General features: G+C 40.3%; 1 protein-coding gene across 1 annotated transcript; it reads right to left on the bottom strand.

Annotated features, from left to right (window-relative positions):
• Positions 1-285: 285 nt before the first annotated feature.
• On the bottom strand, positions 286-17438 carry ATPsyngamma (ATP synthase, gamma subunit). Its single transcript, XM_080282951.1, has 6 exons — positions 17368-17438; positions 16399-16585; positions 15596-15777; positions 2791-2934; positions 1306-1526; positions 286-793 (listed from the first exon to the last, which is right to left on the bottom strand). The coding sequence occupies exons 1-6, from the start codon at positions 17400-17402 to the stop codon at positions 693-695; spliced, it is 870 nt and encodes a 289-aa protein (XP_080139077.1). The 5' UTR covers positions 17403-17438; the 3' UTR covers positions 286-692.
• Positions 17439-17999: the final 561 nt, after the last annotated feature.

Genomic DNA, 17999 nt, shown 5'->3' on the forward strand with positions numbered 1-17999 from the left:
TATTCCTATGAAAAAGCCAGTGTTATATATGAAATGTGTGTCCTGGTGTAAATGTTTTAAGCTAATGTTTCTACTTCCACATTGCTATTAGGATATGAGTGTTGTTATGACAAATAAATTATCCCTTCTATTTCTGTTTTCTTTTAACAACCAGGATTCTCATGATTACCTTCTAGTTTTAGAAAATGGCTGAATGAATAGCCATGTTACCTTACTTATACTCCTACACAATACAGTACAGTGAAATTCAAGCAATATGTATGATCTGATGCAATAAAATTCAAATACACAGTTAAGTTTTATTAAACCAAAATGATACAGTCATCTGTACAGACACATCAGACTCTACAATTTGCATGACTATGTTCTTGGTTAAACTGAAGTCAGTGCACAATAGAAATAAATTATTCCTACTGTCCACAATATTATATGAGGCTGAGACAAGACTTCAGAGAAACCAAGCACACTTTCATAAAGGCCTCTACTCTCATCCAGTTGGTACTGTCATGCATCCTCTTCTAACACAAATGTATTAGCAAATGACTAAAAATTTTGATGTCATTGATCAGGAATCCCTAACTGAATTCAATGACAGCCGTGACTTCAATGTACAGAGTATTGCAATTACCAAACTTAAGATGCCAAAATTCTATTGGATGATAAATTACTGCAAAAAGGAATATGGTCTCTCTTTAGACAGCAGCGGCACCAGAGATGATCTCAATGAGCTCTCCGGTGATCACAGCCTGGCGGGTGCGGTTGTAAGTAAGAGTCAGCTTGTCTATCATCTCACCTGGAAGAGAAAACAAGAGCCATGATCATCATCCCTACTGTCACCATCATCAATATTATGGACATCCCAATCCTTAGCACTAGTGAAAAAGTCAAGCTGAAGTAGGACCCACAAAGAGAAACCACAAGAGGGAAATATCAATGGCATCCCCATCGAAATGAAGCACATAATCATTCACATATGGACTCTTGACTCAACTAAGCAATCAATCCTGTAGCTCACAATCCTGTACATTATTTTCCACTCCAAATTGGAATACAGTATAAGGATACACCTATCTCAACAATGTCCATTACTCTTTCCATAAATTTCTGCTTAAAAAATACATAATCTTCACCTTACAATCGCACCACTCTATTTTTTTTTTTTTTTTCAAGCTAATATTTGCAGAAGCAGCTAAATTTGATGCTATATAAATCTAAATACAGAAATAAAGTAACTATCCACAGTTATCTGAAATGACATGACTTACGAGTAATATCACACAACATTTAAAATAAACATGCTCGTACCTGCATTCTTGCTGGCACTGTCCATAGCTGTCATTCTTGAGGACTGTTCTGAGCATGCTCCTTCCTTAAGAGTGAAGAAGAGGAGAGATGCAAGGGAATACTCCATGTAGGACTGGATTACGTCAGAGTCCAGAGAGTCATATATATTAATCTTCTCTGCAGCAGCAATAGCACTGGCTGTGTAGATGGGCAGTTCCAGTGTGTGGTATGATACAACAGTTCTGCATGAAAAATAGTAACAATTTCAGTATGTGAATGTCTTCTGAGTTTCGTTTTTGCAATCAACAGATTATTTTAGTCAGTTTAAAAAGGACCCCTGTGAAGGGGTTATACAAGAATAATCTTAACCTTTTCAGTAAGCTGACATCTTTATAATCATATGCTTACTGCTACCACAATATTATCTGTACAATTAAGGGATCAGATATAATTTCCATTCATCCATTCAATTAATCATCATCTTATTCTTCCTCTCAAAAAATAATATTTTAGTCTTGGCTATGTGAAGCTACTGAATATGGTGAATTTTTTTGTAGCCTATCTAATGGAGCCAGGATTTTTAGGGTTTGAATGAAGAATGAATGGAAGTGTGGCCCATTGAATATGGCAAACTTTAGCCGTCTGGACGCTGCTACTCTTCACTCTGCGCTAGGGTGGGAAAGGAGGTCTGGATGATGATGATGATGATAGATATCCATATACAGGTACCGTAAACTATCACAGCTAACCTTCTCATAAAAAATACATTATGCTGTATAATGAAGTATATTACCAAAGGCCTTATTTAAAAACCACTTAAAAGTTGTACAAACATCTTACATCATCATCATCCAGACTTCCTTTCCCACCCTAGGGCAGGATGAGGAGTAGCAACGTTCAGACAGCCCAAATATGCCCAATCCAATGGGCCATGCTTCCATTCACTCATCATTTAAGCCCCCAGAATCCTGACTCTATCAGATACGCAAAAACATTCACCACATCCTGTAGCTTCACATAAACGTATCCGATTGAGTCAATCCGGATGCTGCCATGTTAAAAAGGGGTGCCAAATCCCTGATCATGCACTTCTCCTGACAACATTCATCCAGCCAGCTCGATCCCTTGTCAGTTCCCCAACCTCACCCTGTGTAAGATGCTTCACAGAAACATCTTACACACCAAGGTATTTCATTTCCAAAAATTAGTAACCTATGAATCTCCACAGTCATAAAGAAAACACTGCAACGGTGAGAAATACTTAATATTGTATACCACACTAGTAGGGAAAATGAAATGCATCTATAAACCCTCCTAAACCTAAATTGTGCATAAAATTGCTTGCACAGTATGTATACTTCACTGACAGCTACCAAACATTTCATAACCAAACTAAAGTAGACATGAAAGTGACAAAATATTTAAAGTAAAATTATCAGCATAGGTAACTGAGACTAGTTTACTGGGAAAATGGTTAAGATTCTTTATACTTTCCCTCTAACTCACTTGAATCTGTTGTACACGATCTTGCCCTTGCCAAAATCATAGCCAGAGTTAAGGATGAACGTAGCGATTCTGGCAGCATCCTCAAAAGTGGCTGGCTTGCGCCCCACCTCACCAACCTGGGCAATGATGCTCTGGGCAAGGGTTCTGTGGACAATAAATAATAATGGTTGATCTATCAACTTCAGAATGTATTTTTTTATTTCATTCGTTTCTGATGACACATTTACTTTTTTTTTCTGCTTCAAAATGGCAGTAAATAATAGTGGTTGGTTAACTCCTCTGGCCTCAAGATGTATTTTCTTACTTTATTTGCTTACTTTTTTTTTTCTACCATTTCCAAACAATTACATTCATCTACAGAAAGGTCTCTGGTACCGAAAGGGTTTAATGGAGAATCTAGGCCCTTCAAATAAAAAATTCTATTCTATACTCAATAAACTGTCACGAGAGAGCAAGAACAAATGACATCCATGGTCTTAAAAAGATTAACCCCTTCAATCTGATGACATATTAATTTATTTTAGGTTCCCAAATTCCAGACACATGTATACAAGTTGAAACTGATCATGAGTACTGAAGAAATTACTGAAGGCTCTATCTAACCCCTCCAATGTGAAACATCTACCTTATAATACTAAACAAAACTGTCTGAAGGTAGCAATAACATGGAAAACATTATCAGACAGTTGTTGTTAATGAGTGGTAAATTTGAATGATACACTTTTAGAATATAACCCCTTCAGCTCATTGACATATTATTCAATTAATTCTTCCTATCACCACATCAATTGAAACACTTGTTCTTTACTGCTGGCCTGAGGGAGACAGTATAATGCCAAAATATCAAACAACTACTTACAGAGATATAAAGTGAGTTGAAGTGTCCATTAAGCTATTACTACCTTACAAAAGAAACAAAAAGATTACTTACAACACTTAGAATTCATTACCAAACTGCCTCCACATCAACATTTCTAAATCAAATTCCAATCACTATGCATGTACTTTCAGACAGTAAGCCTAATGAAAATGGAATGAACAAATGCAACTGTGTTTAATAATGGTGACTAATACTGAACTACTACATATGTTACAGAACATATCATCCAATAATAACTTATCTGAAAAATTAATGATACAGGCAAACACTGTTTTAAGACTGACTGTTAAGTGATCAATCATCTGTATGATCTTAAAATTTTAACACTATCTTTTCGCTATACAGTTGCTATCTTGATTATATAATCACTACAATCCTCTATACAGCCTCAGCAGCCACCTACATGCAAGTCTACAGTAATATCTCTGTTCCAAGACTGGCTTTTGAACTTGGTCACCCTCAGGTATGTCAGTCAGTGACTAAACAATACAGTAGGGCCCTACAACTAACGTTTTTTTGACTAGCGATAGGGAAGAAACTGTCTTCAGCTTCATAACTAGCGACCAAAACCTCAAAACTAGCAACTCCATGGCAATCGTTATCTAGTGAGCAAGCCGCGAGGCACATTTCGACTCATTTTCCTAGCAAGCGAGTCTCATCTAACGAGCGAGTGGCACCTAGGAGCGAGTCATAGGGCATGTTTCGATTCACTGTTGTGCTGCCCATCGCTACGCTAGTGTGACCTTGCCTTTTTTTTATACCTGGCTAACCCCATTGTTCACTGTTTTTGCTAGCCTCATGGCTTCTGTGGCTGGTGGTGGAAATGGTATGCCACCTGAAAGGCCAGGAACTTAAAATGGTGATGGTGGAAAGATGGCTATGAAGAAGAAGCGCAACTACAGAAAAGGCATAGCTCAGAAAAAGTACAGTGTTGAAGACAAGAAGAAAATCATTAAACTCACTGAAGATGGCTTGAAAACCTGTGAAACTGTGAGGCAGTTGAATGTTCTGGAGGGTGGAGATGGTGGTGGTGGTGCTTACTCCTAGTAAGCATGCGCACTCCCAACTCCCAACTTTCTCTTTCAATAAATTGCATTCTGGGCATTTAATGGTGACTTTTTGTTGCTTTGTCATATTAATTATAATAAGTATATAAAAATGTGACTATTTAGTGGATAAAAGTAAACAAAAATGAAAAATAGTCGAACTTTCTAAATGTTCTGGTCTATTTTTATTTTTTGCTATACATACAGTAAAACCTCAATATAACGGACCTCAATAGACTGGAATTCGTTTTTATTGGAATCGAAGAGCTACTGGACTACAGTAGATTCCTATACGGTATATTGGATAAAGTCCGATAAAGCCAGAAGCAGTCCAGACTGCCTGACCACTGCCGTTATGTTCACCACGATAAGTTAAGCAAAAAACATGTTTATCACTGTACAGTACAGTATTATTATATATACAGTATTATACAGTTTGATCACTGTAGTGAATGTATAATACAGTACAGTACTGCAATGGTTGTGAAAACAGTTTAACAAGTTAACTGAACATGGCGGTTTTTTGGTGTCCATGGTGTGCACACATAGGGGTAAAAATGAAATTTCCCAAAGGCCAAATTTTGTCTTAGGAATTGAGAGAACACATGCCAAAGTATATAGTAACGAAATATTAGCTCAATATTTACCTTGGTAAAGCCATGGATAAACATTAAAGTGTCTGATTCCCTATTGGAATATATGGTTTTCATTTTCTTTGTCGGTTTCGGTTTCAGTTTCGGTTTTGAAGGCTCAAACAAGCTTGCATGCGTCGGCTTTGGTCACCATGGCACTATATTCGAAATTCACCTGCGCAGCCAGGGCTGTATTGAGCAGTCGCACTCGAAACAGCCCAGGCTGTATAGAACAGTTAACGGGTTAAAAACCACTGGTGCAATCCGGACTAATGTCTGATATATCGGAAAAAGTCCGAGTTAGCAGGGGAAAGTCCGGATGTCACTTCTATTGGAATTTCGCTTTTCTTGGAATGGCTTGGGGCGCCAATTAGTCCGTTATATTGAGGTCTCATTGTACTTTGCCTCCAAACTAGCGGTTTCACGACTAGCGAGGTTTCATCAGTCTCTTAAGATTGCCAGTTGTGAAGCCCTACTGTAGTGTGTTTGCGTTAAACCTGAAAGTGAAATAAATAACTACCAGTTTTAGGCAAGTTGAAAACTTGCTTTTACACATGTTGTGGATCTATTCATTCTCCATAGTGCTTGATTTACGATCGATTGTTATCCAACTGGTTTTCCACCAAGCTATCCAAATTCTCAAGGTTTGCCCATACAAATAAATCATAATTTTTCATGTGTAAATACGCTTTAGACCTCTGCATCAAACTGCAGAAATCCAGTAAGGGATGGCTAAACTGATACTTTCACAGCTTATTTCATACTCATACTTGAGCATGACTGAAAAGGTGGTAACTTAGCAAGTGTATATACTACAATGCAGTCTGTCTAGTGGACACTCAAATTAAGGGATGTCATTATAATGTCTATCTATCTATCTATCTATTGCCAGACACCTTAATCCCTTACGGGGTGGCCACAAACAAATTGCCTCCACGTCGCCCTGTCCCCCACCATTTCACTGCCCTCCTCCCAACTCACACCCCTCCCTCTCTCATATACCTCTCCACTTCATCCCTCCATCTCATCCTCTGCCTCCCCCTTCCTCTCCTCCCATCCACCTCACTCAGAATACACTCTCCTCATCAGTCTCTCACCTTCCATCCTCTCCACATGGCCAAACCACCTCAGTGTATTCCTCCTAACGCTTCCTATCACATCCACATCCACATCACAATGCTCCTTCACATCCTCATTTGTCAGCCTGTCTCTCCATGTGACTCCACAGGCTCCTCTTAAATAACTAATTTCCACTGCTCTCACTCTTGACTTGTGTCCCTCTAACAACGTCCAAGCTTCACTTCCATATGTTAGAGTTGGGGTCACAATGCTGTCATGTAGTAACTTTTTCACTTCCATGCTCACTTCCCTGTTTCTTATCACTGCTTTCAAGGAAGCAGCAACCTTTCTTCCTTGTTGTACTCTTTCAAGCACTTCATCCTCCAAACTTCCATCCTTATTCATCACACTACCCAAGTACTTAAACGTACTCACATTTTCCATTTCCTCATCATCCGACCTCACTGTACATTCACTGACTTCAACTCTCTCAAAGACCATCACTTTAGCCTTCCCTACACTCACCTTTAGATTCCGTTTCTTACACACTCTTCCAAACTCATCCACCAAGCCTTGCAGCTCCCCTTCATCTTCACTTAACAACACAGTATCATTTGCAAACAACAGTACAGGGAGTTTCCAAACACTAACCTCTCTCACTAGGGCCATTCCAACATCCACTGCCCTACCTTGTACCTCTTTTATTAATCCATCCATGTACAGATTGAACAACCATGGAGACATGACACATCCCTGTTTCAATCCAACCTTCGAGAAAAATTCAATCAGTTCACCATCCCCACGCACTGCAGCCTTAGCACCATCATACATACTCTTCACAGCATTCAACAACTTCCCATCTACTCCATATATTCTTAATACTTTCCACAATCCTTGTCTATCCACCCTGTCATATGCTTTCTCCAAATCCATGAAGGCAGCATACAACTTCTTTCCCTTCTCTAGAAACTTTTCCACTAAAGATCTAAAAATGAATATCTAATTTACACAACCTCTTCCCTTCCTAAAGACTCCCTGTTCTTCTCTAACTAATTCCTCTGTTATTTCCCTAACTCTGTCAATAATTATCCTACCATACACTTTTCCTATTACACTAAGACAAATGCCCCTATGATTACCACACACTTCTTATTCCCTTTTTCCTTTGTACAAGGGAATAATTATACCTGACTTCCAATCCTCCGGGACTCTACCTTCCTCCCAGGCCAATCTGCACATCTTCCACATCCATTCTACTACTATCTCTCCCCCATGCATCAGCATTTCACCACACACTCCATCAATTCCTGGGGCTTTCCCCAGTTTGACTTTCTTCATTGCTTCCACAACTTCTATCTACTGATTTCTTCCTGTCTTCTCACCTCCCTCCTTCTCCCAGCCATTCCCCAGCCACTTATACTCGCATTACTTCCATTCTCTGTGTTCAACAATTCATTAAAGTGTTCTCTCCATCTGCTCACTTTTTCTCCCTTCTCCACTAGTAATCGTTTTCGTTTTCGTTTTTAAAGGCTCCAACATGCTTGCATGTGTCAGCCTTGGTCACCTAATGGCGGCTCTCCACGCTGCACGATCCATTGCAGCCTCCCTGTTCAGTCCCTTAACCCTAAGGTCACACTTAATGACCTCGTCCCATGTCTTTCTCGGTCTACCCCTCATAACCCCACCCCCAATATTAACACTTCTCACCTTCCTCACCCAATTATCATCCCCCATCCTCAAACCACCTCAATCTACCATTTTTATCTTTCACTACCCTGCTAACTTCACTGCCACCCTGTCTTACTCTCTTCACCTCTTTCCAGAACATTTTCTTACAGTCCCTCCACTTTACACTCAAATTCCTTCCAAATTCCTCATCCACTCTCTTCTTTCTCTCTCTTACTAATCTTTTCACTTCGCGCTTCCTTTCTACATATAACTCTCTCTTCCGCCTTTCAACTTCTTCCACGCCCCTATTTCTCATCCATTCATTGTATGCTTTCTTCTTTTGTGCCACAGCCTGTCTCTTCATTCCACCATGCTGTTCTTTGCACCCCCTTCCATCTTCTCTTCACCCCACACACCACATCACATGCTGCACATATTTCTTCTGTGAATATCTTGCACACACCTTCCACGTCCCCCATTTGCTTCAATTCATATCTACCCAATCGTTCCTCCACTTCTCTCTTATATTCTGCATTTTTCTCATCCTCTTGTAACCTTTCCACTCTCCTTGCAACTACAGTCCTTACTCGTTTTACAATGATTCGGTTTACGATAATTCGCTACAACTATAATAGAAAAGTTCCACCCCAAAATTCGATTTACAATAAATTTCCCGCTATAACGATTTTGCCATTGGAAAGCACCAGGCACAGGCGTAGGTAAGGACGCTTTAGCAGTCTGGTGCACCAGCCCTCACTGCCTCCCGTATGCTACATTCTGCCTTCTTTATTGTACGAACAGTTGACTCATTCACCCCAAACATACGGTTCCGAGACAATTCACAGGCGTAGGTGGAGACACTTTAGCACAGTCTGGTGCACTAGCCCTCACTGCCTCCTATATGCTACATTCTGCCTTCTTTATTGTATGAACAGTTGACTCATTCACCCCAAACATGCAGTTCTGAGACAATTCACCGTCGTCAATTCACCATCAAAACATAGACGAGTCCCCGTCAGGACAATTCGCACCCTGGATGATTCCCCGTCATTCTATAAATATACTTACTATTGATTAACCCTTTAAGTCCGGGTCGGGTCTTAAGACGGGTTCTCTTGATGGATTCCGGGTCGGGACTTTTGAGTAAAAGAGCCTCAGGCAACGGGTGGCATCATTTGATACCCCCCACCTTCCACGTTGCACTCAGAGGGGTCTGGGCTCTGACGTCATATGTAAACAAACCTGCTGGTACAAATGTACCGGGTTTTAGGGTGGATTTTTTTTTTTTTTTCACATTTTATGCTCAAATAATTACCTAAAAATGACTCATAAATCATAAGATAATTTTCTACAAACAAATATATGCCTAAAATCCTTCAAAAATATGCTGTAATAACAGTACATGTGACCGATTTTTTTTTCACGTCTGCAACGCGTGGAGGTTAGGCAGCGCGATTGTGCGTAGCGTGGAGTTAGAGGGAAGTCTTCATTTTTCGCCCTCAGCACAGTCTTCAGATGAGATGGCAGAACCGGACAGCAATTTGCAAACTCTGAAGTGACTAGTAGACTTGATGAAGAGAGGGAAGTGCATGACATCACCGATTTTGAAGGATTTTCCGACAGTGATACACAAACTCCGTCAACCTCAGGGGTATCAGTGAGTAGTGCTGGCGTGAAACATAAGTTATCGCCAGGTTTGGAGTACGATAGTGATGACCAGGAGAGTGGTAGTGACAGTGAGGGGATGGCACAGGAGAGTGGTAGTGACAGTGAGGGGATGGCAGACAGAGACAGTGATGGATTTATTCCCGTGAGTGACGAGAGTGATGATGATTCAGACCTAAGTGATGATGATGATGATGATGATCCCAGGGTGTGTGACCCTCCCCGTAGGCCTGGTGGTATTGGTAGTGCTGGTGGATCTGGGTTTATCTGGGCAAATGGTGATGGATTCATACCAAATTGCTATAGATTTGATGCAACTCACAGTGGAGTGAAAAGGGCTGCTGGAGTAGACAAAAACAGTTCTGAAATGGAGTATTTTCTCCTGTTTTTTGATGGTGAAATTCTTGATTATTTGGTACAAGAAACCAATAGATATTATCAGTTCATGAAGGACAAACATCCTTTTTCTCCACACAATAAAATGAAACGTTGGTATGATACCAGTGTACCTGAAATGTACACATTTCTTGCACTCACTCTTCTGATACCACAAGTAAAGAAGCAAAATGTTCGTGACTACTGGAACCGAGATCCACTGATTCATACCCCAATATTTCCCAAGTACATGCCCAGGGACAGGTACCAGCTACTCATGCGATTTATTCATTTCACAGACAACAACCATCCCAGTACTGATGACCGCCTTTGGAAGGTTCGTCCAGTAATTGAAAAGATAAGGGAGCGTATTCGCTCCTTCTTTGCACCCTATCAGAAACTTGTTATTGATGAAAGTCTCATTCTGTTCCGTGGCAGACTTATATTCAAGCAATACATTCCCTCCAAAAGACACAGATTTGGAATAAAAATTTTTGTTATTTGTGACTGCCTAACTGGCATAGTATTAGACATTATAGTGTACACTGGCACTGATATTGATGTACCTGCAAGAGATCCCCTAGGATTTTCGGGCTCTGTGGTAAAAAAATTGATGGCACCATTTCTGAACAAGGGACATGTTTTGTATACTGATAATTGGTATACTTCCCCATCCCTGTGTAGTTTCCTTCATGATCATAACACTGGTAGTTGTGGGACAGTCCGGAAGAACAGGAAATATCTTCCAAAGTTTGGAGGACGTAGTGCTCGAGGAACCTGTGAGCTCTACAGAAGTGATCCTTTGCTGTGTGTCAGATGGACAGATAAACGGGAGGTTTGTATGCTGAGCACCTTCCATCGTGGCAACTTGATTCCATCAGGAAAAGTGGACTATAGAACAAAAGAACCAGTCCTCAAACCGGACGTAGTAACTGATTACACAAAAAATATGAGACTTGTTGACAAGTCGGATGCCCAAATAGCTACTGTGGAGTGTATCAGACGTACCGTAAAATGGTACAAGAAGTTATTTTTTCATATGGTTGATTTGTCAATGCTGAATGCCTACCATATGTACAAGGCAGAAACCCAAAAGAAGAAGTCACTGAGGCACTTTGTTCTGGAAGTGGTGAGACAACTGCTCACCAAGTATGGAACACTGAACAAAGACCGTCCTGGACGCCACTCTGAACTAGCTGCTGACAGACTTGTAGCAACGGGATTCGCCAATAGGCACTATCTACAAAAGCTGCCTTCAACACATACCCGAAAGACTGGACAGCGATCATGTCATGTCTGCCTTCATTCTGTGAGAAAGCCGCGGAAGAACAACCGAGTGAGCACATGGTGTAAAGAATGTGGTGTCGCACTATGTTTTGAGTGTTGGCGTGACTACCACACACTTGCAAAGTTCTAGCCAAACAGAAGTAATGGATAACAAGAAGAAAAGTTTTGTTGAATGAGAGGAAATAAGTTCTGTTCTGATTAGTGGAAGCACAGGTAAAAGTTCAGAAGTTGAAATTAGTTTTTTGAATATGGAAACAAGTTCTGTTTTGAAAATAATTGTACACAGAAGCAAGAAATACGTTTTTCTAATAAGAAAAGAATGTTCTGTTCAAACTATAAGAAGAAGAAAAGTTTTGTTGAATGAGAGGAAATAAGTTCTGTTATAATTACTGGTAGCATAAGTAAAATTCAGAAGTTGAAATTACAATTTTTTGAATATGGAAACAAGTTCTGTTTTGAAAATAATTGTACACAGAAGCAAGAAATAAGTTTTTCTAATAAGGAAAGAATGTTCTGTTCAAACTAAAAGAAGAAGAAGAAAAGTTTTGTTGAATGAGAGGAAATAAGTTCTGTTATAATTACTGGTAGCATAAGTAAAGTTCAGAAGTTGAAATTACAATTTTTTAAATATGGAAACAAGTTCTGTTTTGAAAATAATTGTACACAGAAGCAAGAAATAAGTTTTTCTAATAAGGAAAGAATGTTCTGTTCAAGCTATAAGTGAAAACACCAGATAGAAAAAAGTTGTTTGTTTACCTTCTGCGGCATCCTCATGGATTACCCATACTGCATTCATCAGCTTCATCAGCTGTAATTTCAGTAATGGGTAGGTAAAATATATTTATTTTATTATTTTTATTGATATTTCATCATTATCCATCATCCCAAACACATAAATCATAAAAATATGACATGTCAAATTTCCCGAAACTTTTGCCTCCCGGGGCATGTCTGCGGATTCTGAATTGCCTCACAGAGGGGTTAAATAATACTTTAATAACTAATTTTCAGGAGGATTTTATAACTCATATAAGTAAAAAACTAGTGTACTGTCCAGTACTTGCTAAACAGACTGGTATGTAAATAAATGACGGGGAATCGTCCTGATGGCGAACTGTCGCCGACATTCCTTCCCTAAGTTTGTCCAACACTTTAACACTCTGTCAGCGACATCACTTTACGAATCCATTTTGGTGTGTTGCCACATGCATCACTAGCACTATGCTTAGGCCCCATGTTGGCAAACAAGGCAAGCAATGACTGGAAGGCAGAAAAATAAGCCACAACAATTCGCGAGTCACACACGGTTCAACCTTCAGATTCAAACTGACTGTGTAGTGCGTGGTAGACTGACCTAAAACCCACACACAAACACACACATATGTATGCACACGGGCAGCAGGTAGGCATTTTTATACAGCATTTTATTCATTTCTCTCGTATATTAAAATTATTTATTTGAATACTATAATTTTATGCTTTAATTAGCATACGAAAAATTCGTGGATAACCGAAATTGCGTGAAAAAAGTTTGCGTGAATTAAGTGATTACTTCTGTGGATTTCTGTGCCCAGTGGTAAGGTCAGTGCCAGTGTAGGCCCCAGTGCTATGGTTGGTGCAGTTTGGGTCTCAGTGCTAAGATTGGTGCAGGTATGGGTCGGATTCCCCTCCCCCTAACCTGTTTCTGTCTCACTCAGAGGGTGACCACTAGTGCCTGTACGCACAGGCTGTCCCCCAGCCTCGGGAGGGACGACTTGGACCAACACAGGAAGGAATGAAGGTGGGTTGTCATTTATGGTTCAGTCTTGGTTAGGTGACTTTGGGAATTTGTGTTGACGTAACCCCCTTTACAATGGGCTTCAATCTCCCAATTTACGATAAAATCGGTATACGATAAGGCACAACCTGACGTAACCCCATCGTAAAACGAGTAATGACTGTACTCCTTCCTCCCGTCCTTCCCTTCTTCTATTTCTCCATCTTACTTGGATCTTGATTCTGGCCACCACCAAGTAATGGTCAGAAAGTCCACTCCCCCAACCTCTATAAGCTCTTGCATCCATTACACATCTTCGCATCCTTTCATCCACATACAATCAATCACTGCCTTCCTTTCATTCAGGAAGGCAATGATTGATTATGTCACTGGTTTAAAACTCCTTTGATGCCATAAAAAGCACTGGTAAATAACGACAAATTACTTAACTCACCTAATATGATTTTGTCAACCTTGATATTACACTATAAATAAAAAAAAATAATAATCTTTCAATTCAACACTACACCTAAATACACAGCTGGTACAAGGATCACAATATACAGGATAGCTACTGTAGATTATATGCTCTGAAATACTGTACAGTACTGTACAGACCAAGCTGCAATAATAATTACCCTCCTGAGCGAGTCATCCCCCTGAAAAGGCAGGGAAATCATAATACAGTAATAACAATCATCATCATCATCATCCAGACCTCATTTCCCACCCTAATAATAATCATAATCTATTTACAGTCAGACGCCATAATCCCGTATCGGGTGGCTGTTTGTGTCTGAGTTAGTGGTTTTGTGGGGTGCACTAACCCTCCGCTAACCCACTTGTTGACAAGTAGGGAGCATGTGTGGGTTGGTTATATGGATACCCCCCAGAGCTATAAATGGTTTCCTGGTTTACAGGAAACCATTAGGATTGTCAATCAATGTAAGTCACATGAAAAGGAAATATGAGTTATAAAAAGTGACAGTAAAGATGGGAGAAACAAGAAGACAGGAAGGTAGACACAGAAAAATAATGATAAAGATGAAGGAAGAAGTAGGCAGCACTATTTCAAGTGAGTGGATGATGGTTGCCACCACTTACCACATAATAATAATAATAATAATAATAATAATAATAATAATAATAATAATAATAATCCATCCATCCATCCATCATCCAATTGTACGTTGCCCCATGAGGAGCGTAGAAGCCCAGGGCTAGGCAATTTGGTCCTGACATTTACGATGAGAGTGACCAGCCTCACTCATCCCTGAGTGGCATTACATAAGCAATAATCCCAACCATCCCTTGGATATAAACCTTCACCGGCTCAATCCGACTGGAGCACTGTAATTACCCACTAAACCACAAGGCGCCATAAATTGGTTATATGGTTACCACCCAACGTAGTAAATAGTTTCCTGGTGTATAGGAAACCATTTGGCTTGTCACTCAGTGTAGAGTCACCCACAGGCAAAAGAAAGAGGAAAGAATGAAGGAAAGAAAGACAAAAGAGGGAGTGTAAAGTCACCCGTAGGCAGAAGGACGAGGAAAGAATGAAGTAAAGAAAGACAGAAGAGGAAGGAAGGAATGGAGAAAGGAGAGGAACGGGAAGACAACCAAGAGCAGCACTACATCGAATGACTGGATGGTGAGCGCCCCCACATACCACACAATAATAATAATAAAAATAATGGAGAGGATGGAGGGTGAAAGACTGACGAAGAGAGTGTATATGAGTGAGGTGGAGGGGGGAAGAGGGAGGGGAAGGCCGAGGATGAGATGGAGGGATGGGGTGGAGAGGTATATGAGAGAGGGGGGTGTGAGTTGGGAGCAGGGCAGTGAAATGGCGGGGGACAGGGCGACTTGGAGGCGATTTGTTTGTGGCCACCCCAAACGGGATTGAGGCGTCTGGCCATAGATAGATAGATAGATCATCACCATTACCATATCCCACCTGCAAGTCCCACCTAAGAGATGGGGTGAGGAGTGATCCTGAAAAACTGAAACAGAGAGAGAGAGAGAGAGAGAGAGAGAAACTCACAAAATTAGAACTCTCAAACAGGATGACAAGTGGACAACACATTAATTCAGTGGTAAACAGTATAAATGGAAATATATCATCCAAACTAAAGCCCCCTCCTACAAGTGGGGTGAGGAGAAGTAGAGCAAGGCACTGTGAACTCCTGAGGACATAAATCAAAGAAAAAGAGATCCCAGGTTCATCATTTGCTTTCTGTGTCATAGGAGTAGTACCTAAAAGCAACAATCACAGTGAGGGGTTATCTGAATATCATTAATTTGTCATTGCCAACTGAGCATTAGTGTCTTAATCATCCTAATTCTACTTCCTATGATTCAACTTTATGCCCTTCACTCTCCCACTAAATGTAAATGGGGTGGGAACACAAACACTAACATAATCAATACCAACCTGGACAGCTGAGCACGAGACTTATCCCCAATACAGATGATAGCAGCGTTGGAGGCATCCCCAGCCAGATCAGCCTTGATATGTTTGCAAATGCTGGAGTGAATGGCCCCACACAGCCCCCTGTCACTGCTGCATGCAATCACAAGCTGCTTTGGCTTATCCTCCTCTGGTTGAACCTGGGCCTGTTGAATATTATAAATTTTTACACAATGCTATTTCATTTCACATTAAAATACATAAAAACTGCAACAAAGTAAAATTCAATTTCGCCCTCCAATTCTGAGAATAAGCTATACAGAAGATATACAGCAGTAATATTTAGGAATGCATCTGACTTATAATAAGAACTGCCTGTAAAGCCATGACATATACAGCCTATGCAGTCAACCAGTTTAAGAAGCCAAGACAGAACCCTATTCCAGGTGAAACTGTGTAACAGGCTAAAAATAGAAAATGCCTTGCTCACCATAATCGGTCATAGAAAGCTGTAGCTCCGACATCGCATCTTATGCTTCCAGTAATTTGTTCAGTCCAATATCATACCTTAAATATTACGTTTGCTATCTCTATATAATTTCAGTCAACTCTGGAGAACGACTTCAATTTCTATATCCTTTTTTGCTATTAAATTCTCAGTAAACTGCCATGTATACAGTTTATTTACCAGACTCCAATATACTGTAGTAAATGATGTAAAAGTTGTGATACTTTTGACTCACCTCTTATTTATGACAGGACTGGTAAAAAGGCATGGCCATACTGATGTATTAAATTTCATGACCACAACCTCTACTCTCTATTACCTTCTCATAGAAAGCTGTGGTTCCTGCACCATAGGGTCGGGCAGCCTTAAGCTCTCTCTCAGCCCTGGCATACTTGGCTGCTGACACCATCTTCATGGACTGGGTAATCTTCTGGATGTTCTTGACAGACTTGAGGCGGAGGGCGATGGCCTTGAGGGTGGCCATCCCTCGCACCTGCTGCTGCCCACTGCAGGAAGGTGCAATTTTAGAGTGAGTTTACTCTAACAATTAAATTGCATTTATTTTAACCTGACTGTAGCATGTTTAACCTGAGCAGTGTATGTCTACCTTGATCATTTATGGTAGGTTACATGTACCTTTGAGATTCCTAAACCCTTTCAGCTGTGTTACTGGCCAAGTGGTTAAGCATGAGTAATGTCTCTGGGCTAATTTCTTTTTGTTTTTTACTAACCAAATAATGGGCAGCACTAATAAATTATAATGGGTTATTATACCAAACCTGAACCAGTATGATAACAAATGGGGAAATAAGCTTCACATGCATTGTCCACTACCTTTGATAATGACAAATGAGTCATTACTAATAATATTTTATCAGCATCAAACCTCAATCACCCTGCTCTAACTTCACCGTTTGTACGGCATGCAGGCCTAACTACGAATGACAATGACAATATCTGGGAAACTGGGAAGAAAAATGGCTTGGCAATTTAACAAGCTGCCTACGAAGACAAAACTGGCTAATGCAAAAATGACACCTGACAAAATCAGTGATACCGTCAAACTGGTTTTGGGAATACTGTGACTACAAAGACCTTAAAAACTCGTTTACATTGAGGTGGATCAGCTGATACAGCCGGCCATAGCCACCATTTTGAGTTCGTCAATTATACTCAAAATACGAGGCTATTTATTGCCTTAGTGCCATCAAATACACCACAAACACTGCTGTGAGACTGAGTGAGCGTCATAAGATATAAGTGGTTGGTGTTAATGCCATATTCCTACTTGTAAGGGACGAGAAGCGTTGCCCGGCGGAACATTATTTGCGGTGCAGCTGGACCCCCTGATTCACCGGGAAGGAGTCGGGGTCTCACACAGGGTTGCCAGCTCTACAGGGTCTGTCCCCGCCCAATCCTACCTGTAAAATAGCCCAAATATAGCCCAAACTTTTAGGATGACTTGGGGTCTCCCCGCAGTGGTCTCTATCTGTTTTAAATGTTTTGCCAAAAGAATACCTTGTACTGCTTTCGTGTAAGTAATACATATTGCAACTCGCATACCTCAAAAGGCATCGATCGGGAATTTCCTCACTAAAAAATCCTTGAAAATCTGTACGTCCTTGCCTCATCCACTCTTTGTCCACCATTGAAAGAGCTGGGTCACGGCACAAAAATAACCTACTATGTGCCTCATGATATGATTACAACTTAACATAGATAATATATTAAAGGTAAACTAAAAAGGGGGCTTAACTGGAATTAAAACATAGTATGGTATGTCTAAAATTGCAAAGTGGAATACAGACCGATAATGTTATATTGTAATATTTGGGAAGGTTACAAGAGGATGAGAAAAAGGCAGGATATATGAGAGAAGTGGAGGAACGATTGGGTAGATATGAATTGGAGCAGACGGGG

The sequence above is a fragment of the Coenobita brevimanus genome, chromosome 95 (assembly GCF_032717465.1).
Source record: "Coenobita brevimanus isolate Jiangsu-jjx chromosome 95, ASM3271746v2, whole genome shotgun sequence".
NCBI classification, from domain to species: domain Eukaryota; kingdom Metazoa; phylum Arthropoda; class Malacostraca; order Decapoda; family Coenobitidae; genus Coenobita; species Coenobita brevimanus.